The sequence below is a fragment of the Primulina tabacum genome, chromosome 2 (assembly GCF_025594145.1).
Source record: "Primulina tabacum isolate GXHZ01 chromosome 2, ASM2559414v2, whole genome shotgun sequence".
NCBI lineage: Eukaryota > Viridiplantae > Streptophyta > Magnoliopsida > Lamiales > Gesneriaceae > Primulina > Primulina tabacum.
This window is the reverse complement of record NC_134551.1, coordinates 43,509,085-43,531,641: the sequence shown is the minus strand read 5'-3', so window position 1 is coordinate 43,531,641 and position 22,557 is coordinate 43,509,085. Positions and strand designations below refer to the sequence as shown.

Below are 22,557 nucleotides of genomic sequence, written 5' to 3'. Positions count from 1 at the left end.
TCATTTTGTACCCCTGATCGCAAACGATGCTAGAGCCAAGATGATGCACTTTCTGGTGGGTCTACGGCCGATCTTGCGCCGTGATGTTAGGGTGTCTGACTCTACTTCTTATGAGGTCGCTGTCTCCAAAGCCCTAGCCGCAGAGCAGGATCAGCGTGATATCGAGAGAGATCGCTTGGGAAAGCGACCAGCCCAGGTACCGCATCGCCCTCCTCCTCGGCAGCATCAGCAGCAGAACAAGAGGCCTTTTCACGGACCGCCTAGAAACAGAGGCCTAGCAGCAGCAGCAGCAGCGGGGAAGCCCAGCCCCGAGGGCTCCTGAGCGCCCAGTCTGTCCTAAGTGTTCACAGTCGCCATCCTGGAGCATGTTTGTACGGCTCAGGAAAGCGTTATAGGTGTGGTAGTCCAGACCACTTATTTCTGCAGTGCCCTCAAAGGAACCTGCCTACCCAGGACAGAGTGTTTGCTCTCCATGCGACGGAGACAAACCCCGATACTATGCTGATGACAGGTACCTTAAGATTTGAGTCTGCATTTGGAACTTAATGTTTTGGGTTAATATTTTGAACATAGAATTGCGTTAGGATTGCATGCTCTACTTTGTAATATTTTGGAAATTTAAGTTAGAAGAACTTCAACATTTGCATGTCTATAAGTTTAGCCTTTGTAACTATTGGGTTCAATTTAGAGTTCCGATCTTTCAGGGAGAATTTTTATATCCGGTTTCACTACGAAGGCCTTGATAGATTCAGGGGCCAATCACTCATTCATTTCAGAGGTCTTTGCTAATTTCCTTAAAGTTAAGACCATTGGGCTAGATATAGCCTATTCCGTAGTACTGCCGTCTGGCGAGGAGATGGCAGCCACCAGTGTGATCCGAGACATAGATCTTGAGCTCCATGGCAACCTTGTTTATGCGGATCTGATCGTACTGCCGATGCCAGAGTTTGACATTATACTAGGGATGGATTGGCTACTGCGGAACAGAGTTTTGATTGACTTTCAGCGGAGATTTGTTCTAGTCCGACCGCCTGGAATGACGCAGTTCTTATTTGAGCCAGACAGGTACTTTCCTCTACCACGTACTATTCCATATGTTCACGCTAGGAAGCTCATGCATAGAGGATGTCGGGCGTTTCTAGCAACCTTTGTATCTGTCCCCGAGGCACCCAGTCAGTCAGCCTCAGATGTTCCGATTGTTAGAGACTTCTTAGACGTTTTTCCTGAGGACGTCTCTGGTATGCCACCTGAGAGAGAGGTGGAGTTTTCATAGAGCTTATGTCAGGTACGGCTCCGATCTCAAAAACACCGTACCGACTTGCACCGACAGAGATGGCAGAGCTTAAGAAGCAGATTCAGGAATTTCTTGACAAGGAGTTCATTCGCCCTAGTTTCTCAACTTGGGGCGCGCCAGTCTTGTTTGTTAAGAAGAAAGATGGCACGATGAGGCTTTGTATTGACTATCGGGAGTTGAACAGGGTTACAGTGAAGAATAAATACCCACTTCCGAGGATTGAGGATCTTTTTGACCAGTTGCAGGGAGCTTCGATTTTCTCTAAGATAGATCTGCGTTCCGGTTACCACCAGTTGAAGGTGAGAGATGCTGATGTTTCAAAGACAGCTTTCAGGACTCATTATGGTCACTACGAGTTTCTTGTGATGCCGTTCGATTTGAAGAATGCGCCAGCGATCTTCATGGATCTCATGAATCACGTATTTCAGCCATACCTCGACCAGTTTGTGATAGTGTTCATAGATGACATTCTTGTCTACTCCAAGAATCGGGAGGATCACAGCAGGCATCTGACCACAGTGTTGCAGACATTGCAAAAGCACAAATTATTCGCAAAGTTCAGTAAATGCGAATTCTGGTTAGAGAAGGTGGCGTTCTTAGGCCACATTGTATCCAGCAGTGGTATTGAGGTAGACCCGGCGAAAGTTGCAGCAGTCAGAGATTGGGTTGTGCCGCAAAATGCATCAGAGATCCGCAGTTTTCTTGGCTTAGCAGGATATTATCGAAAGTTCATTAAGGGATTCTCTTCGATTGCAGTTCCACTCACAGCACTGACCAAGAAGAATGTGAAATTTGTTTGGAGCGAGGAGTGTCAGAAGAGCTTCGATACTTTGAAGCAAGCTCTTATCTCAGCACCAGTTTTGGCCGTGCCGTCAGGGTCCGGTGAATTTGTCCTGTATACCGATGCTTCGAAGCTCGGTCTTGGCGCAGTATTGATGCAGCATGGGAAGGTGATAGCTTATGCTTCTAGACAGTTGAAGACTCATGAGAAGAACTACCCTACCCATGATCTAGAGTTGGCCGCAGTAGTTTTTGCCTTGAAGATTTGAAGGCATTATCTGTATGGAGAGAAGTGCCAGATCTTTACCGACCACAAGAGCCTCAAGTATTTCTTTACGCAGAAGGAGCTGAACATGCGTCAGAGGCGTTGGTTGGAGCTTGTGAAGGATTATGACTGTGACATTAGCTACCACCCGGGTAAAGCTAATGTAGTTGCGGATGCATTGAGCAGAAAAGTCGCAGTGATGGCTCATTTGACAGTGTCGAGACCTCTTCAGATTGAGATGCAGAGGTTTGATCTTGAGACTTATCCTCAAGGTAGAGTTCTCCGTCTATCTACCTTGACCATTCAGTCTTCCCTTTTGGACCGTATTCGCAGTGGTCAGTCATCAGATGAGCAGTAAGCAAAGTGGAAGCAGAGGGATGAGGCCAAGGGCAGTGTCTTGTATTCAGTTAGTGATGGTATTGTGAGATACCGAGACAGGATATGGGTTCCTAGCAGTGATTCTATCCGAGCAGATATCTTATCAGAAGTCCATACGTCGCCGTACTCTATTCATCCAGGGAGTACGAAGATGTACAAGGATCTGCAGCTATTGTATTGGTGGCCAGGGATGAAGAAGGATATCACGCGATTTGTGTCCGAGTGTCTGACTTGCCAATTAGTGAAAGCGGAGCATCAGAGACCAGCAGGTTTGCTCAAGCCTCTCCCTATTCCCGAGTGGAAGTGGGAGAATGTTACCATGGACTTTGTGACCGGATTGCCGAGGTCAGCCAGAGGATCGAATGCTATCTGGGTGATTGTAGATCGTCTTACCAAGTCAGCGCACTTCTTGCCTATTAAGACGACTTTCACCATGGTTCAGTATGCATAGCTGTATATCCGAGAGATAGTCCGACTCCATGGTATTCCAGTTTCTATCGTATCTGACAGAGATCCTAGATTTACTTCCTCATTTTGGAAGAGTTTGCATTCGACTATGGGTACGAAGTTGCTGTTTAGCACAGCTTTCCATCCGCAGACAGATGGGGAGTCAGAGCGAGTCATTCAGATTTTAGAGGATCTTCTCCGTGCTTGCGTCATTGATTTCTCAGGGAGTTGGGAGTCGAACTTGCCATTGGTTGAGTTCACCTACAACAACAGCTTCCAGTCTTCCATTGGTATGGCTCCGTATGAAACAATATATGGCCGCAAGTGTAGATCTCCTGTTCATTGGGATGAAGTAGGAGAGAGAGCAGAGTTGGGTCCAGATATTATTCAGCAGACTGTCGATGTAGTAGCCCGGATCCGTGATAGAATGAGGATTGCTCTGAGTCGACAGAAGAGTTATGCCGATCAGCGGAGGAGAGATTTAGAGTTTGCTGTCGGCGACCATGTCTTTGTGAAAGTGGCACCTATGAAGGGTGTCATGAGATTTGGCAAGAAAGGGAAGCTCAGTCCGAGATTCATTGGACCATTTGAGATCCTCGACAGAGTTGGGACGCTAGCTTATCGTGTGGCTCTTCCGTCGAATCTGGCCGGAGTACACAATGTGTTCCACGTCTCCATGCTGAGGAAGTACATGGCGAACCCTTCGCATGTCCTGAACTTTGAGCCGTTGCAGCTTACTCCGAACCTATCTTATGAGGAGAGGCCAGTGAAGATCCTAGACAGGCAGGAGAAGAAGCTTCGGAACAAGCTGGTTAAGCGAGTCAAAGTCAGATGGCTCAACCATTCAGAGGAGGAAGCTACATGGGAGTCTGAGTCGGAGATGAGAGATCGTTACCCCGAGTTATTCGGTGAGTTTTAATTTCGAGGACGAAATTTCTTCTAAGGGGGGAAGGATTGTAGAACCCGTAACTTAGACTACGTATGAACCATGCATAATTCTAGTATTTAAATTAAAATGATTTTTGTTGCATGAGTATTTAAAGTGCCTTTCTTTAAAGTTAATTATTTCATTTCAATAGTTTTAATTTTTTTTCTTTCAGTTATTTCAGTGAGGCCGGACTGGAGTTGGAGTTTAGAGATAAAATTTAAGATTTAGAAATCATTTCCAGAATTTATTTTAGCTAGCAAATAAGTTCATTTAAGTTAAAAAGGAGGTTTGAGGATTTAATTTAATTACTTGAGGTGAGTAGAAAATAAATTTATTTAAGTTCCTTAATTAAGGGGTTAGTTCACTAAATTAATTAAGGGATAGGTAAGGCTCTTAAGGTATTAAAATTTATCAACTAAACAACATTTCTCTTCATTTTTAGTGTTGATTTTCGGCCACCTTTAGTAGATTGAGCAAGGATATGCCAACTCACCTTTGACCCATTCTTTGTCATTTTTTTAGCATGATAACCTTTTTAATTATTGATCAACCTTAATTAGTTTATTAGAAAGCAATATCCTAGTCTAATTATCTTAGATAATATCGGCCATGCTCCCCCCCAAAAAGACTTGATCAAACCAATTCAAAATTTGAATGAGGGGTAGACTTGGTCTTGATTTTCTTCCCTATATTTTGCACCCATTCTCCTCACCCTCTTAACCACCATTCTCCCTCCCTTAGTCTCGAAATTCAGAGTGATTTTGGAGATAAAAATCGTGGCTAGCACTAGAGGACACTAGAGAGAAAAATCGAGAGCAAGAAAGGTAGAAAAGAAAACGCTCCACTCCTCCGCGCCGGATCGTCTCTTCTTTTCGTTTTTCTTTCAAACGAAACCAGGCATGCATATATTCTTCCTTGACTCTTCAATCAAGTCCTATTATCAATTATTTTCATTGCATGATCATGATTTCTATGGCCATAAACCGAAATCCATCAAGAATTCTCAGAAAAATAAAAGTGCAGAATTTTGGTTTTCATTTCAAGCTTCACGATTTCTTTTGTGTTGATGGTTACAGGTATTGGTTCGTCTCAAGGCTACCAATGCTGCATCTAGACATGTTAGGATCATAATGGTCCATTCATTCAAGCCCCTCACCCGCTGGAAACGAAAATTGACAGCAACTCCCCAAGCACAGCTCATGTGCACTTGATTTCTTGTGTCTTGCTGTCAAAAAGGGAAGCTTCTGATCTTGGCTGCCCTAGGGGCCTATAGCCTTGGTTAGATCACTTCCCTAGCATGTTTAAGACGTGACTAAGTCGCCCTTTCGGTGGCTTGGTCCATGGTTAATCGGTTTTTAAATAAAACTCCAAGAACAGCCCTGCACCCTTTCGCCCCTCTTCATTTTACAGCATGTATGGTTTGAATTCTTGTGGATGGTGTGGATCTTGGTTGGCCTATGGCCCTTAGCCACGGTTCATACCATATCCCTAGATGTCTAGGTCGTGCCATGGTCAATCAAATGGCCATTGGAACGACTCGAGACAGCAAGCAAAGCTAAACACCACACGCGCATGCAAAGGTGCTCTCGGGTGAATCTTTTCGATTGTTGCTGGAATATTCCGAATTATGGCTGGTTTAAAGCCCTTAGCCATGGTTCGAATCATTCCTTGGGACGTTGGTAAGAGGTTCTGGTCGGTGGTTCATGCTCCAATGGCCATTAGCCTCGCAAACGACGCAAGCAAACCAAGCACAGCTGCTGTATTTTTGGACAGCAACTTGCTGTGACGGTTCAGTGGATCGTTCGAGTTCTCGGTCGACTTGTAGCCTATGACCTTGGACTGGACAGTGCCTCATTGAGTTAGGAAGGTCACGTTTTTGATCGTTCGTCATTCGGATCATTTTTGAGGTCGTACGAGAATTTACGGTGCGATGTGCCAAATTTACTCTCGAAAGAGCGTTTCTTGTTTTGGCCTCCATTCACCTAGATTTCGGCCCTCACCATTTTAGGAGCATTATTTTATCATTTTAGGCGTATTTTAATCATGACTACATGACGGTTCAGTGTTGGTTCGGGTTGGTTCGGAGTCATGATTAAATACGAAGTCGGTAGGCGTAATTGTCACATTTTAGAATGTTATTGCATAGTTTGGTCCCATAAATCTATTGCATATTTTTCATGATATTTTTAGATTGCAGCGAGCCTGGGAGCGATCCAATCCATGCAGTAAATTATTACAGGATATTTAATTGTGCCATTTAATTATATTACGTGCATAAATATATAAAATGTTCATTTTTTTGAGATTATGCGATATTGCTTGTGGCCATTTCACTATCATGGGATTATTGATAAATCCGGTCGCCAGTTACCGGTCAGTTGAGTTTGTTTCACCCAGTATACTGTGGCTACAGTCTGATCAGACGTTTACTATTTTATCCGGTCGCCAGTTACCGGTCATGGGAGCATTTTATTATCCGGTCGCCAGTTACCAGTCAGTTTCAGTGCAGGGGCCACTTGCGTATATCATAATCTCACCAAAAAAATTATTACAGGCTATTTTCAGTACAGGGCTCCAAGGAGCAAACATTTTTACCATGATATTTTCAGTTCAGTTATGCACGTATTATAATTAATCATGACACGACATTTTTTCATTATGCCTCATGATACGACATTTTTATTCAATGAAATTTTACTATAGTATTTACTCGTTATTTACGATATATGCATGTTGAGTCTTTAGACTCACTAGACTTGATTGTTGTTGGTTCTGATGATGCCGGGGCCGAGGGCGGGGTCCAATGAGCAGGCTCGAGTCGGCAGTAGTAGGACCCGAGGACCTCAGTTCAGCATTTATTTTTAATTGATGGCTCAAACATTTTAATTATTGTTGGAAAAACTTTTTACTGTTATTTCAAAAATGTTAATTCTTCCGCTGCCACATTGAACATCAAACTTTATTTATAAGTTCATTTATGAAGGAGGCAATTTTAATTATTTTAAAAGAAAAATTTTAAATTTTCCGCAAATTTCCAAGTAATGATTTTAGGCCCTTACAGATCATGACGAACATCAAACTTCCCACTGTTGATGCATATCATACTCAAGACATCGCTATCCTCTCTGCTTCACTGCTAGGACACATCTCAAAGGATAACTTGAAGTTAACAGGAAGAGAGGTCGATATTGGCTTTCTATCTTGCATGTTGAAGTGTAGCAAGACTTTCTTCAAATAATTTTTCTGGAAAAACCAAATCTTTCTGTTACTTCTGTCTCGATGAACTTGCATCCCTAGAATCTTGTTTGCTGGTCTCAAGTCCTTCATATCAAATTCCCTAGCCAACTATGCCTTCACTCCTTGGATCTTATCTTTGTTGGGGCATGCTACCAACATGTCGTCCACACACAACAGCAAAATAATATAATCATCACCAGACCTCTTGAAATATGTACAAGGGTCTGTACTCAATATGTTGTACCCAAGGCTCATGTTTGAAACTCGGCGCCTGTTTGAAACTCGGCGCCTGTTTGAAACTATACAGAGATTTGTTGTACTCAATATGTTGTACCCAAGATATAGGAATCAAATCTCTTGTACCCAAGATATAGGAATCAAATCTCTTGTACCAACAACTCGGCGCCTGTTTGAAACTATACAGAGATTTGTTCAATCTGCAAATCAAGTTCCCTTTGCCTTTTTCCACAAAACCTTCTGGCTGGAGCATATAGATTTCTTCTTCAAGATCTCCATGAAAAAATGCCGTTTTTACATCTAGATGTTCTAGACGTAGGTCAAACACCGCACACAATGCCAGCACCACTCTGACTGTTGTAAGCCGAACCACAGGAGAAAATATCTCATTGAAGTCAATGTCTTCTTTCTAAGCATACTCTTTTATCACTAATCTAGCACGATACCGCTCCACTTGATTATTTCCATCACTCTTGATCTTATAGACCCATCTGTTTCCAATGTCTTTCCTCCCTCGTGATAGTGTAACAAGATCCCAAGTTTTATTCTTGTCCAATGCCTCCAATTCTTCTTGCATTGCTATCATCCACGAGGATACATCCGAGCTTTGAGTAGCCTCGTGGAAACTCGATGGCTCACCATCCTCTGATGATAGACAATATGCAATATTACTTTCAGTGACATAATCTAAAAGCCAACCTGGTGGTCTTCTGCCTCGAGTTGACTGCCTCACATTGGAAATCTCGGACTCAACATGTTCTTGTTCTTCGTGCTCTGGTATTGCTTCACAAGAAACTTGACCTTCGTCCGTCTTATTTTCCACCTAAAATATAGTAGTTTGTGAATTCAATGTACCTTTGTCTCCCTTTACTTTATCTTCCACGAAGCGAAACCCCTTTACTCCATCAGCATAATCCAAGAAGATACATTTTTTTGGATTTCGAATCCAACTTAGATCTTTCTTGCTCATTGTACAGAAAGCACGAAGGACTTCCAAATGTATGCAAATGAGAATAATTTGTCGGCTTCCAAGTCCACATCTCTATCGGAGTCTTCAGATCAATCGCCAACGAAGGAGAACGATTGATAATATAACAAGCGGTTTTGACTGTCTCTGCCCAAAATGACTTGTCAAGACCCGCAGCCCTCAACATAGCTCTTGTTCTGTCAAACAAGGTTCTATTCATCCGCTCCGCCACTCCATTCTGTTGAGGTGTGTAAGCCGTCGTGAATTTTCTTTTGATGCCTTCAGTTTGACAATATGCATCAAATTCGTCACTGGTATATACTCTTCCATTGTCAGTCCTCAGACACTTGATTTTCTTTTCAAAATCAAGTTCAACCCGCGCTTTGAAATCTTTGAAAATCTGGAAAACATCTGATTTCTTCTTGATTGTATACACCCAACATCTCCTAGAGAAATCATCAATGAACGATACAAAGTATTTCGCTCCTCCTAGAGATACAACCGGTGCTTGCCAAACATCCGAATGAATCAGCTCCAATATACTTTTGCTTCTGGCAGTAGAAGTGCCAAACTTTAATATGTGTTGTTTACTGTTAACACAGTGCTCACAAAAGGGTAGTGACACTTTTATAACTCCCGACTAGCAGCTTCTGTTCTGAGAGAATTTTCAACCCCCGTTCTGACATATACCCGAGCTTTCTATGCTATAACACTGTTAAATCTTCTCCTGAACCAGTTGATGCAACATCTAGTTCCGCCTCTTTGTGTGTTTCTCTTAAAAGTACATACAGAATTGCAGCAACTTTTTCCGCATTCATAACCACAAGCCCACCCTTCACAATTTTCATGATCCCGTTCTCGATACGAGTTTTGCACCCGATGTCATCCAATTGTCCCAAGGACAAAAGATTTTTCGTCAGTCATTTCACATGTCGTACCTCCTGTATGGTTCGAATGGTGCCATCAAACATTTTAATTTTGATAGTACCAACCCCAGCGATTTATAAGGCATGATCATTTCCCATGAATACAGATACTCCTGAGACTGGTTCATAATGATCAAACCATTCTTCTCAAGACGTCATGTGCCACGTAGCTCCTGAATCTATAATCCATGTGTCACAAAATTTGTGTCTGTCTTCTGCAACTGTTGCCGCTTCCCTGAATAATATTTCATCCACAGCCTGAAGTACTGGCCACATTTCCTTGAAAACTTTGTTCGATACTCGTACACTCTTTTTTGAAGTTTCCTTTACCGCCACATTTAAAGCAGTAAATATTTTTCTTCTTACTTCTTAACTTTGATTTACCTCGTCTTTGGCTCCCACTGCAGTCATGATCCATAAATCTTCCTCTCATCATCGACAAAGCCTCTTCCTGTTTCAAAGTTACCAACCTGTCTTCCTTATTCTTGCGTCGGCTTTCTTCTCCGAGAACCGCAGTTAAGACATCGTCAAATCTTAGAAAGCAAATAAGAATATTTTTGGTTATGTTGATGATAAGTTGATCATATGAATCTGGTAGACTTTGAATCAGGAGCTCTGCACGTTCATTTTCCCCTTTTTTATGCCCCATCGAAGTGAGTTGGGTAAATAGAGTATTTAGTATGTTGATATGGTCAGTCATCAATGATGATTCCGCCATCCGAAGAGTATAAAGCCTTCTCTTTAGAAAAATCATGTTGTGTAGCGACTTGACCTCGTACATGTTTGTCAGAGTATCTCAGATAACTTTTGCTATTTTTATCTCAGAGATACTCGAGAATACTTCGTCTGCTATAGCCAAGTGTAAATTGGCAACGACATTATCATTCATCTCATTCCACTTTCCATCATCCGTAATCTCCACTGGTCTATCTCCAATAGCTGCCAAGCAATTCTTCTTTCTTAAAACTGCTTGAATATTTATTTTTCACAGCATAAAATTGCTTCCATTGAACTTTGCTATCTCGTACCTTCCCGCCACTATCTTGAAAAATCTTTTCTGATGTGGAAGATCAGTCTAGGCTGCAACCACAGAGCATACTCAGAATTTTAAGAAATTTTAAACATAGGCTCTAATACCAGTTGTTGGTCCCACATGCGAAATTTGAGATAATTAAACCCGAAAATAAAGAATAAACTGGACACCGAAATTTACGTGGAAAACTCCTAAAAATTATTAGGGTAAAAACCATGGGCAAGATGAAAAGAATTCCACTATAATATTTTGTTGTGTACAACTTACTCACTGTATTTCAAAGAGAACATACACTCTCTCAATACAAGAGAACAAACAACTCACAAATATTATAGAACTGAACACTTAAATGCTATAAGATGAGAGAAAACTCGAAGAAGAGATAATTTCAGAATGAAGGGAGAACTCTATTTATAGAGCCCTTGTTCGTGTGAATACGCGTTAAAAACGCGTCTGATAAATTTCCTCGAACTTTCATTTTGTTCAACAAAAGCAGCCCACTTTCTTTGACTATTCTTTGTCGACACAAAATCAGTCTCGACATGATTTAATTTAAAAATATTTAGCATAAAGACTGAAAATTGTGCAACACACTTGAAAATGAACGAAACATCGAAAAGAAAGTTGGATGATTGTTTGCTTGCTGAAATCTTGGAGAAGAATAGATGGAAAAAACGCAGTGGTAAGGGGAAAAAAACACTCCAACCAATATTTTAAATAACGGGTAATGTAGTCCTTTTAGATAGAAACTTATTTTGTAAAATAAAATATCACCGATCCTATTTACTTAATTTCCCCATTAAATATTATCATTTGAAAAAACGATATACAAATAAAACATTTATTTTATTCTTATATATGATATTTGAGATAAATAAATTAATTTTCAAGAATACAAATTAAATATGAATATTTTAGCAAAGAAATATTATTGTCTGTATTTGAGATTAACAAAAAATTGAACTTATGCATCTACGACCATGGGAGTGTTAATGCGAACTAGTGCTGGCAAAAAACCCGAAATTCCCGACCCTATCCGATTCCCATCCCATTCCCTTCCCGCCAACTTCCCGACCCGCAGTTTCTGGATTTTTCCCGTCCCGATTTATTTCGGGAGAAGGGTAGGGTATATAATCTTCTCCCGACGGGATTCCCGTCCCGACCCGAAAAAATATTATTAAATTTTATATTATTTTAAATTATTAATATAATTATAATTAACATTTTTATTTCCCCCCTTTCATTTCAGTTTCCCGATTTCTCCTTCGCCTAGGGTTCTCTCTCACAGTCTCGCGCTCAGCCGAGGCCCGACGACTTGCATCCAGTGGACGGCAACCTCAGTTCCTTCACTTGAAGTGTTGTGGCTGATGCTCGGTAAGATCTTTGTGCCTCAAATATCATCGCCTTTTGTTGCCTTTAGTAGTTAATGGCTCTGTTTTTTCTCAAAGAGCCATTTCATACCAGGCAGCCCTTCATTTTCCTTGCTCGTGTTGTGTTTTACTCAATTCATGATCTGCCATCTGACAGTACTATTGCTTGCTTGATCACTCAAGACTCAAGAGTTGGTTCTTCGCAGGTCAATACTTTGTGACACTTTTGCCAAAAGTCCTTTATTGTTTATCAACAAATTTCATGTCATTCCAAAGTCATGAATGCTACTTGAGAACAGGTGCAACTTTACAGTAATTGTCTTGATGTTTTTATATTATCGAAATCGTATCAATGAAACATTTTTTTCTTCTTTGAAATATGTTTTCAAATGACTGAATCTGCATAGATTAAGTTATTTTGTTAAAAATTCCTTGGTGCTAATATAGTGTCTTGAATCAGATTTCCATGTTCAATTCCTTGGTGCTAATATAGTGTCTTTAATATTATGTTATCTTTTATTATATTTTATTATTTGCTATCTAAAATTAAGGATATTTTCTCATATATCATATATACACGGATATTTTTTAAGTTTGTGTACATTGGATAGATGCAAGGAATTCCCATCAAATCTAAGTGACACCATGATTGTTCATTGGGATTACTATTATTTGGTAATTATATTTCTTATTATTGGAATATAATGTACTATCATTACTAATATTTGTCATTTGTTATTAATTAGGTGCACATGGATGAATCAAGTGGAAGTGGTAGTGTTCCTTCCACCACTCAACCTCAAACACTATCTCCATCCGAAACACCAATCATTCATGAGGAAGTAGTAGATATTGGAGCCAAAAGAAAAAAAGTAGAGGATGTGTGGTCACACGCCAAGAAAATTATAAGGAGAAATGACAAAAATGAGGTCATTTCTGTTGTTGCCATTTGTTATTATTGCAAAACTGAAATTCCTGCCCATAGCAAAACACATAGGAATAATGGCATTGATGGGCATGTGAAGAAATGCAAAAAAAATCCTCATAATGCGGTGAAGTCAGGTTCTTCTCAACCGATCTTAACAGAGTCGTCCATGAATAATGTTTTTACACCTCACATCTTTAGCCAAAAAAAACTTGAAGATAAAGTTTTCACATTTTTTGTTAAAGATGAAATGCCGTTTAGGGTTGTGGAAGGGGCGGGCAGGTTTGTAGAGATGATGAAAGAAGCTCAACCTCGATTCAAGATTCCCAACCGAAAGAAAATTGCAGCTCTTGTATGGTATTTATATGACTAAGATAAAGAGTGTAATTGGTGATCAAAGGGTAAGTATAACTACTGATACTTGGACCTCGATTCAGAATATCAACTATATGGTAATTACTGCTTATTTCTTGGACAATGATTGGAAGTTGCATAAGCGAATAATAAATTTTAGCAAGATCATCTCTCACAAAGGAGATGACATTGGCAAAGTTTCAGAAACATGTTTAAGAGTCTGGGAGATAGATAAAGTTTTCACTATAACAGTTGATAATGCTAGCACAAACGATAAAGAGGTAGAGTACATGAGAAAGAGGCTAAAGGAAATGAGCACTCTATTATTTGATGGTAAGTACTTGCATTTTAGATGTTGTCATATTATAAATTTGATTGTCAAGAATGGGTTGAAGTTTTTTAATGAGTCAGTTGAGTCCATTAGAAACTGTGTGAAGTATATTCACTCTTCCGGGGCACGGTTGGACCAATTTAGGGAGTGTGCTATCCTATTATCGGATCTTTTTGGGAAATGGAGCTCAAGATTCGATTTTTTGGAGTGGTGGAAAGGGAATACAACAGCATTTCCAATCTTTTCTAAGATTGCCAAGGATATTTTTTCAATCCCTTCATCTACTGTTGCTAGCGAGAATGCTTTTAGCCTTGGGAGGAGGGTTGTGGATCCATTTAGGGCATCGTTGCATCCCAAAATGGTGGAGGCGCTAGTGATTGGCTTAGAGGTGAAGAAATTAACTTATACAAGGAGCCAACAAAAGATGAATTCAACTTTTATAAGGATTGTGATGAGGTTGTCACAAGTAAGTCAATATTTAACTTGTTTAGTAATTTTTATGAGTACTTTGATTCTTTGTCTATCATTATTTTCTACATTAAAAGATAAATTGATTTTTACAAAATAAGTTATTTTTAACATATGTGCATCTATTTATTTTAATCATTGACATTCATGGAGAGGAATGTGGCTCTGTAAGTTAGAGTTGGGTAAGTTGGTGCTTGGTATCTATTTATAGTTTTATGTAATTGTTGTATTTCTAGCTATCCCTTAGTTTGTTCATCTTACTTTAGTTTTTTAATTGTAAATTTTAGTCTTGTTATATATTGTGATTATAGTATATTTGTTGTTTTTGTAGGCACGCTCATGCCCACAGCAAAGTAATGCATCTTCTTCAAGTGTAAACTCCAAAGACCCCATGATAGAAAAATAAATGGTTGACGTGGTGATTTAATGTGACATTGGCTTGATATGTGAACTTTTTATTTTGGATTTGTTTTGATTAACCAAGAATTTATTTAAGCTCCTATGTGAATGTCAGCTTCTTTGTCACTTTGTTTCAATTTAATATCTAATGTCTATTTTGAAATTTCAATTTCAGTGTCATTTTCTCCATTTAAACTGATTTTTCCACCGATGACTATGAAACAAACTTTCTTTCTTTTTATTTGATTCATTTTGGCTTGATTACATACATGTGCAGTAATTGCAACATTCTCTTGAATATATTATTGATCACAATATAATTGTACTCAAGATTCCTACTAGCAACTATTTGCTAGTACGTACGAGGGAACATGACAGGGCAACCATTCATGAAGCTATGAAGCAACAAACAAAAAGTGTAGCCAAGGTAATTTTTTAAGCAACCATTCAGTAATGACTTTGAAGTCATTATCCCTTAGCTATTCATTTCAGCTCTTGATTGATGAAATAAATATGTTGCCTTGATCAACACAAGTGAACTGCTATTTTGTTGTGTTGCAGCATTGATTTTCCTATATTTGAGTATTTGACCACTGAATTATAGGTCTCGAGAGATTTAAAAAAAATTCGGGATATCACATCCCTATCCGACGGGATTCCGAATGTTCGGGATCCCGAACATTCGGGTCCCTACACTTGTTGGGTACGGGATCGGGGAAAAAAAAGATTCCCAATTTTTATCGGGACGGGGATTGGGTATGATAGTTATGGGACGGGTTCCTACCCGATCCCACCCCTACTTTAAATAATCCCCACATTTAAAAGCCGCAATATGATATTATACCTACGTTTCGCCTCTCCAGAGCCCGCATTGGAAACAGGTGGAATTGGAGCCCTTTCGGCAGCTACACCGGAGGTTCAGTGAACGAGTCCGGAACTTAACACATAATATTACAAATCTTGAGCTGTGTCAATGTGTTTATTATAGTAATCCCACTTTTCGGGATACGGATTTGTAGATTTGTGGCCATTGGATAAATATAGAAAAGATTGGAAATGTTGTTGTATTCCTTTTCCACCACTCCAAAATATCGAAGCTTGAGCTCCATTTCCCAAAAAGATCCGATAATAGGATAGCACACTCCCTAAATTGGTCCAACCGTGCCCCGGAAGAGTGAATATACTTTTCACATTTTCTAATGGACTCAACTGACTCATTAAGAAACTTCAACACACTCTTGACAATCAAATTTATAATATGACAACAACATTTCAAATGCAAGTACTTACCATCAAATAATAGAATGCCCATTTCCTTTAGCCTCTTTCTCATGTACTCTACCGCTTTATCGTTCGTGCTAGCATTATGAACTGTTATAGTGAAAACTTTATCTATCTCCCAGACTATTAAACATGTTTCTAAAACTTTGCCAATGTCAGCTCCTTTGTGAGAGGTGATCTTGGTAAAATGTATTATTCGCTTATGCAACTTCCAATCATTGTCCAAGAAATGAGCGGTAATTATCATATAGTTGATATTCTGAACCGAGGTCCAAGTATCAGTAGTTATATTTACCCTTTGATCACCAATTACACTCTTTATCTTAGCCATCTCCGCTGAATATTTTCTTTCGGTTGGGAATCTTGAATCGAGGTTGAGCTTCCTTCATCATCTCTACAAATCCCGCCCCTTCCACAACCCTAAACGGTGGCATTTCATCTTTAACAACAAATGTGACAACCTTATCTTCAAGTTTTTTTGGCTAAAAATGTGAGGTGTCAAAACATTATTTATGGACGACTCTGTTAAGATCGGTTGAGAAGAACCTGACTTCACTGCGTTATGAGGATTCTTTTTGCATTTCTTCACATGCCCATCAATGCCATTATTCCCATGTGTTTTGCTATGGGCAGGAACTTCAGTTTTGCAATAATTACAAATGGCAACAACAGCAATGACCTCATTTTTGTCATTTCTCCTTATAATTTTCTTGGCGTGTGACCACGCATCCGCTACTTTTTTTCTTTTGGCTCCAATATCTACTACTTCCTCATGAATGATTGGTGTTTTGGATGGAGATAGTGTTTGAGGTTGAGTGGTGGAAGGAACACGCCACTTCCACTTGATTCATCTATGTGCACCTAATTAATAACAAATGACAAATATTAGTAATGATAGTACATTATATTTCAATAATAAGAAATATAATTACCAAATAATAGTAATCTCAATGAACAATCATGGTGTCACTTAGATTTGCTGGAAATTCCTTGCATCTATCCAATGTACACAAACTTTAAAATATCTGTGTATATATGATATATGAGAAAATATCCTTAATTTTAGATAGCAAATAATACAATATAATAAAAGATAACATAATATTAAAGACACTATATTAGCACTATAGGAATTGAACATGGAAATCTGATTCAAGATACTATATTAGCACCAAGGAATTTTCAACAAAATAACTTAATCTATGCAGAATTCAGTCATCTGAACACATATTTCAAAGAAGAAAAAAATATTTCATTGATACGATTTCGATAATTTAAAAACATCAAGACAATTACTGTAAAGTTGCACATGATTCTCAAGTAGCATTCATGACTTTGGAATGACATGAAATTTGTTGATAAACAATCAAGGACCTTTGGCAAAAGTGTCACAAAGTGTTGACAAACGAAGAACCAACTCTTGAGTCTTGGGTGATCAACCAAGCAATAGTACTGTCAGATGGCAGATCATGAAGTGTAAAACACAACACGAGCAAGGAAAATGAAGGGCTGTCTGGTATGAAATGGCTCTTTTGAGGAAAAACAGAGCCATTAACTACTAAAGGCAACAAAAGGCGAGGATATTTGAGGCACAAAGATCTTACCGAGCATCAGCCACAACACTTCAAGTGAAAGAACTGAGGTTGCCGTCCACTGGCTGCAAGTCGTCGGGCCTCGGCTGAGCGCGAGACTGCGAGAGAGAACCCTAGGCGAAGGAGAAATCGGGTAACTGAAATGAAAGGGAGGAAATGAAAATGTTAATTATAATTATATTAATAATTAAAAATAATATAAAATTTAATAATATTTTTTCGGGTCGGGACCGGAATCCCGTCGGGAGGAGATTATATACTCTACCCTTCTGCCGAAATAAATCGGGACGGGAAAAATCCCGAACCAGCGGGTCGGGAAATAAGCGGGTCGGGAATTTTGTGGGAAGGGAATGGGATGGGAATCGGGTAGGGTCGGGAATTTCGGGTTTTTTGCCAGCACTAATTTAAAGTAAGCATGCCAACTTAAATTAAACTGGGCCAATGGCAATAGCTTTAGCAGCAGGATTGTGTGGATATAACACATCCAACACCGAAAACGATCGAAAGACTCAACCAGATGCTTGCAGATTTCACTTGCTAGTCAGGGAGTCAGCTCTTCAGAGAAGCCAATCTCGGGGGAGTGAAGAGGACTCTGCTCTGGAATTCGTTCAACTCGACTTCGGCTAGAAGAGCTCAAACCAATGACACAACTACATTATTTGGAAATCATAAAACTAATCTTATGAACAACAGACTCGACTCTACTAACAATTGAAACGCCACTCTCTATTAATTTGATGTAAAGATGATGATCATACTGTTCCTCCAAGCTTCCATGTATTTTAGAAATCACACCAAAAACAAAAGTACAAGGTTTCCAAAATAGTCTGAAATCAGAAGGATTGGCATTACCAAATTACAAGTACAAGCAAACAACCACTATCCTTCAAAACAAATTTCGAAATTCCCCAGGCAGAACAATCAGCAAGGTTTTCCTTCCCAAAAATCACATTCTTGAACCCAGGACAAATAGGAACAAATCACACGAAAAATGATCATTCACACGCTCACGCGAAATAAATAAATAAATTATACAGCAAAACAAATATATATAGAAAATAAAATAAAATGATGTGGGTTAATTACACGGGTTGATTGAATTGAATTACTCTATCACGGGGACTGAAAGCAGTGGATTGGGATGAGACTAATCCGTCAGAAACGGCGTCGTTTTCGTCAAGATAAAGTCCTTCAGGATTTCTCAGGACTCCATGGATGACGAAGATCAACAGCCCGACACTAATGCCAATCGAAAGGTTATTCAACGGGCCAGTGATCCAGAGGGCCGCAATGGAGATTACAACCAGGCCAAGAATAACCGCCCAATCATTGACATGGTAGCCCCAGATCAACAATGGGTCTTCTCGAAAGAAGTGGAGAATCAGCCATAGGAAGAAGACGAAGCCGATGAGTATCAGCGCGATCGGCGCACCGATCAGGGATACGGCAGCACACGCGGTGACGATAATGGCGTAATTGACGGAGAAGTAGCTAGCATTGCGGCGGAGTCGTTGGGTGGCTGCGGAGAATGAAGGTGGGACGTCGATGACGGCGGTGGTGGCTAGGAACAACGGCCAAGGGCGGGCTCTGGAGAGGCAAGCAGAGAGGTTCTGCGTCGATCGGGAAATCACGGCGCCACCGGAGATTGGTATTGTGGTATAAGAAGCGGGAGGGACCGGGGTGGCGGAGGCCGACGTGTCGGGCATCTCGGAAATTAGGGCAAGTTCGACCCCGCAGGTTTTTGGTCAACCATCTGCCCCTTTCTCCCGGCCTAAAGTCATGTTCCAAAGTGGGCTAGGAGGTTTATATTGTTACTATTGGGCCGAGCGTTTGGGCCCAAAATCTGGCCCAATGGTGCCATAATAAAAATAATAATATATCTCTATGAGTTCGCTCCGTATGTGTGATAATTAAATGATTAATAATTTGATTAATAAATGTTTAATATGATAAGATATGTAATTTGATGGATATATAATATTACGTGCAGTGTGAATTTAACAAAGAGATAACATCAAACATATTTATGACCAAAATATCATTCATATTATATTTTCATTTATTTCTCATTCATTGTTTATTTTTCGCCAAAGCTGTAATTTTTTAACGTTTTACATTCGAATAAGCTTCATAATTCTTCAGATTTATCCAAAAAATGAGGATTTATGGTTGGCCTCTTCGAATTTTGAAGTCGCGATTCATCAATGTTTCTTCTCCAGCTTCTTCTGAAGAAAGAGAATTAGGTTTACAAGACCCACTTGCTATTTTTTTATTTTCATTGAGGGGTATTTTGGTTATCATGTTGTGTAACGCCTCGAAAATTTAAAGTTCCACGCGAATCACATGCATGCAATTATTAAATTCTCCTGTATTTTTATTAAATGTTTTAATTGCATTAATTAATTATGTTGTGCATATTTGCATGTTTAAAATATACTTTTCTACACTGTTGCATAAAAATGTATATTTAAAGGATATTCGAGTTGCGATCGAGTAACGGAGACCGATGGCTGAAAAATAGAAAATAATTTTTATTGGTTAATTGTTTTTAAATTATTTAAATTAAGGGTGATGCTTTTTATTATTTTTGAAAATAAGGGGGTTTTGAGGTGATTTTATAAGCCGGGACGTAAATTTTATCGGTATTGATTTTTCAACTAAAATACGAACTTTTTGACAACCCGGCTAATAAATTCACATATTTAATTAAAGAAAACTTTGTTAATATTTTAATTATGTCCTAAATAGACTAATGGGCCTAATTAGATGCCTTAATAGGCCTAATAAGCCTTGAAGGTGATTTAGTAGTATATAATGTATTAATTAAATTGAAAACCCTATTCTCCTGGCATAAATAATCGGCCACCTAGTTTTATTTTCTGAAAACTCTCCCCATATCCACCCACACACGGCAGCACACACAAAGCAACCTAGGGATATTTTCGAAGGGCAAGCAAGAACAAGCCAAATTCGTTCTTTCGTTCTTCGTCGTCAACGGATATTCAAGCGTATTTAACGCAAACGCCTTAATCTTCCTTTTCTCATCCATCATATCATATTATGTTTTGAATTAGTGTATGCATGAAGATCATGAAATATTATTCAGAATTTTCGGAATTCATCATGTGCATGCTTTGAACTTTTGATTTTATGCCCAAAATTCTTGTCTTGTACGTATTTAGGGGCTGCCATGATACTAGGTTGGGACCAGGTAAGGATTATGCACATTTTATAATCATAAACACTCACCCAAACACCACAAAGAAATTAGGGAACGGCAGAATCAGAACAAACAACCATGATGTTGCTGTCAAGTGTGAGGGATCGGGTTTCATGCACCAGGGGGAGGGCTGGTCTTGGCGTGGGTTCAGGTCTGGCTATGGACTAGGGTGAGTCGAGACTAGAGTCCTAGACAAGCTAGGATTCAAGTTGGAGGGTTGGGAGGAGTCTGATATACAAGGACTCCTACCCGCGCGCGCGCACAGAATCTGTGCAGGAGTTGCGCTGTTCACTGGGAGGGAAGGGCTCGGTCCATGCTTGCTGGGCAGGGTTGGGGCGAGTCCTCAGGGTCCTAGGTAAGTGCTTGGTGCGCTGGGTTGTGGCTAGAGGGTCGGCTAGGGTCCTGGTTGCATCAAACATAGAGTCCATGTAGGATACTACTCTCGGCCAGAATAGGTACCTCTTGGGTTGATTCGTTTTTGTTGTTTGGGCAGGGTTCTTAGTGGTCTAAGGGTCCAGGAGGCTAGTTTAAGATGTTGGTCAAGTATTGGGTCGACATGGTTCGAGGGGAACTCGTAAAAATCAGAAGTTGGCTCGGGGGTGAAATTTATGTGTCATTTAGGGTTTTTAAAATAGGAAAAATTGGAAAACGGCTCACGAAGGTCGAGTCGTGGTCCATAAGGGCTAAAATAATATAAAAAAGACTAAATTTAGAATTTATGAATTTTATATTAAAGTTGGGATTTTTCGGGATTAAAACACCGTCAAAACAATTATTTAAAGATAAATGAAAAAGTCTAAGTTTTAAGCCAAATAAAATTATGAAAAAATTCAGGTAAGCTTAAATAATTATTTGGGACATGTTAGAGTCATGAAATCAAGAAAAAAGTCGAAAACGTAAAATGTCGGGTCTAGTGGTAAAACGGTCTTTTTACACCTAGAAATTTGTTAAGGTCATGGCAGTGCCCTAAATGCTATTTTTATGATATTATGATTATTTTTAAATTTTTATGAAATGTTCATGATTAAATTATGATTTTTAAATGCCTAAGGGATTTTTAAGATTTAAGGTTGACATTTAAAAGACGTGTTGCATGCTTGGTTTCGAAAATGAAAAATGTAATGTTATTCATGATTTTTCTAAGTGATGTGAATGAAAAATGTTGAAGGATGTGAAGTAATTGTAACTAATTCGTTAATGGTGGCGACATCATGAGGGTTATGGTCCCAGTGGGAGCCCGACGATCGTGTTTCCATCATTGCGAATACGTGGTAACGGTTATGTGATAACGGTAAGAATGAGAATATCGTGAGGGGAAAAGGCCCCAGAGGGAACCCATTTATGGGAAAAGGCCCCCGAGAGAACCCCGACGATCGTATTTCTATTCGATCATGATAGGCCAAGGCTCAGTTGACCGGTGAGAGTGTCGCTGATGTCCCCTCCTCCCAGTACTGTTGTTATATGTAGATAGATCCATCGATTTTCATGTCATGTTGAGGAAAGTCACAATTAATGATCTGAATTCAACAAAGAAAAAGGAAAATATTTATGATCATGTTAAAATGCTTTTATGTCATGATAAGGAAAAAGATTAAGGTTATTTATGCATATCATGAAATGTTATTTTTACCTAAAAGTATTTTCACTGTTGCATGTGGTTTTATTTCTATTATTTGCTATAAAGATGATGATGTGTTGAGTCTTTAGACTCACTAGGTGTGATGGATGCAGGTGAGTTTGATGGAGGTCTTGATGGATGATCCTACTGAACTGTCGGTGCACACAACCCGAGGACCAGCGCTTCTATTATTCCGCATTTACGACTTTTGACTCATGATTTATGTTAAAGATTTTTAAGACCATTTATTTATGCTTTTTGAGAGGTTTAGTATGGGCTATACTTTTCAAATTTATTGCTTTTTAGGTTGGGCAAAACAGTTGACGATTTCATTTATGACTATTGCACTTGATTTTTAAAATACTAGTTGGTTGGTATTTTATTTTAAAGAGGTAAAATATTTTCATGTGTTATATGTCATGGCCGAAAATCGAGTGTTTAAAAAAAAAATTTCTAGTACTTTTAAAGCAATAAAAAGGGCAGACGTTTCAGTTGGTATCAGAGCAA

General features: G+C 39.3%; 1 protein-coding gene across 5 annotated transcripts; it reads right to left on the bottom strand.

Annotated features, from left to right (window-relative positions):
* Positions 1–15,531: 15,531 nt before the first annotated feature.
* On the bottom strand, positions 15,532–18,987 carry LOC142532264 (PRA1 family protein G2-like). Of its 5 annotated transcripts, none has more exons than XM_075638591.1 (3): positions 18,299–18,987; positions 17,225–17,349; positions 15,532–16,481 (listed from the first exon to the last, which is right to left on the bottom strand). In XM_075638591.1, the coding sequence occupies exons 1-3, from the start codon at positions 18,916–18,918 to the stop codon at positions 16,468–16,470; spliced, it is 759 nt and encodes a 252-aa protein (XP_075494706.1). In that variant the 5' UTR covers positions 18,919–18,987; the 3' UTR covers positions 15,532–16,467. The 5 variants fall into 5 exon arrangements, with proteins under 5 accessions (XP_075494706.1, XP_075494715.1, XP_075494702.1 ...); XM_075638587.1 differs by lacking the exon at positions 15,532–16,481 and adding an exon at positions 16,955–17,072; XM_075638600.1 differs by lacking the exon at positions 17,225–17,349 and having other exon boundaries at positions 15,537–16,481.
* Positions 18,988–22,557: the final 3,570 nt, after the last annotated feature.

What these genes read in the sequence shown, in the direction of transcription:
- LOC142532264 (XM_075638583.1), bottom strand. Translation starts at nt 18,918, where the DNA reads ATGCCCGACACGTCGGCCTCCGCCACCCCGGTCCCTCCCGCTTCTTAT. An exon ending in ATTCAATTCAATCAACCCGT is followed by an intron (nt 17,350 to 18,298) that starts GTAATTAACCCA and finishes CTTTCATTTCAG; the next exon opens with TTACCCGATTTCTCCTTCGC.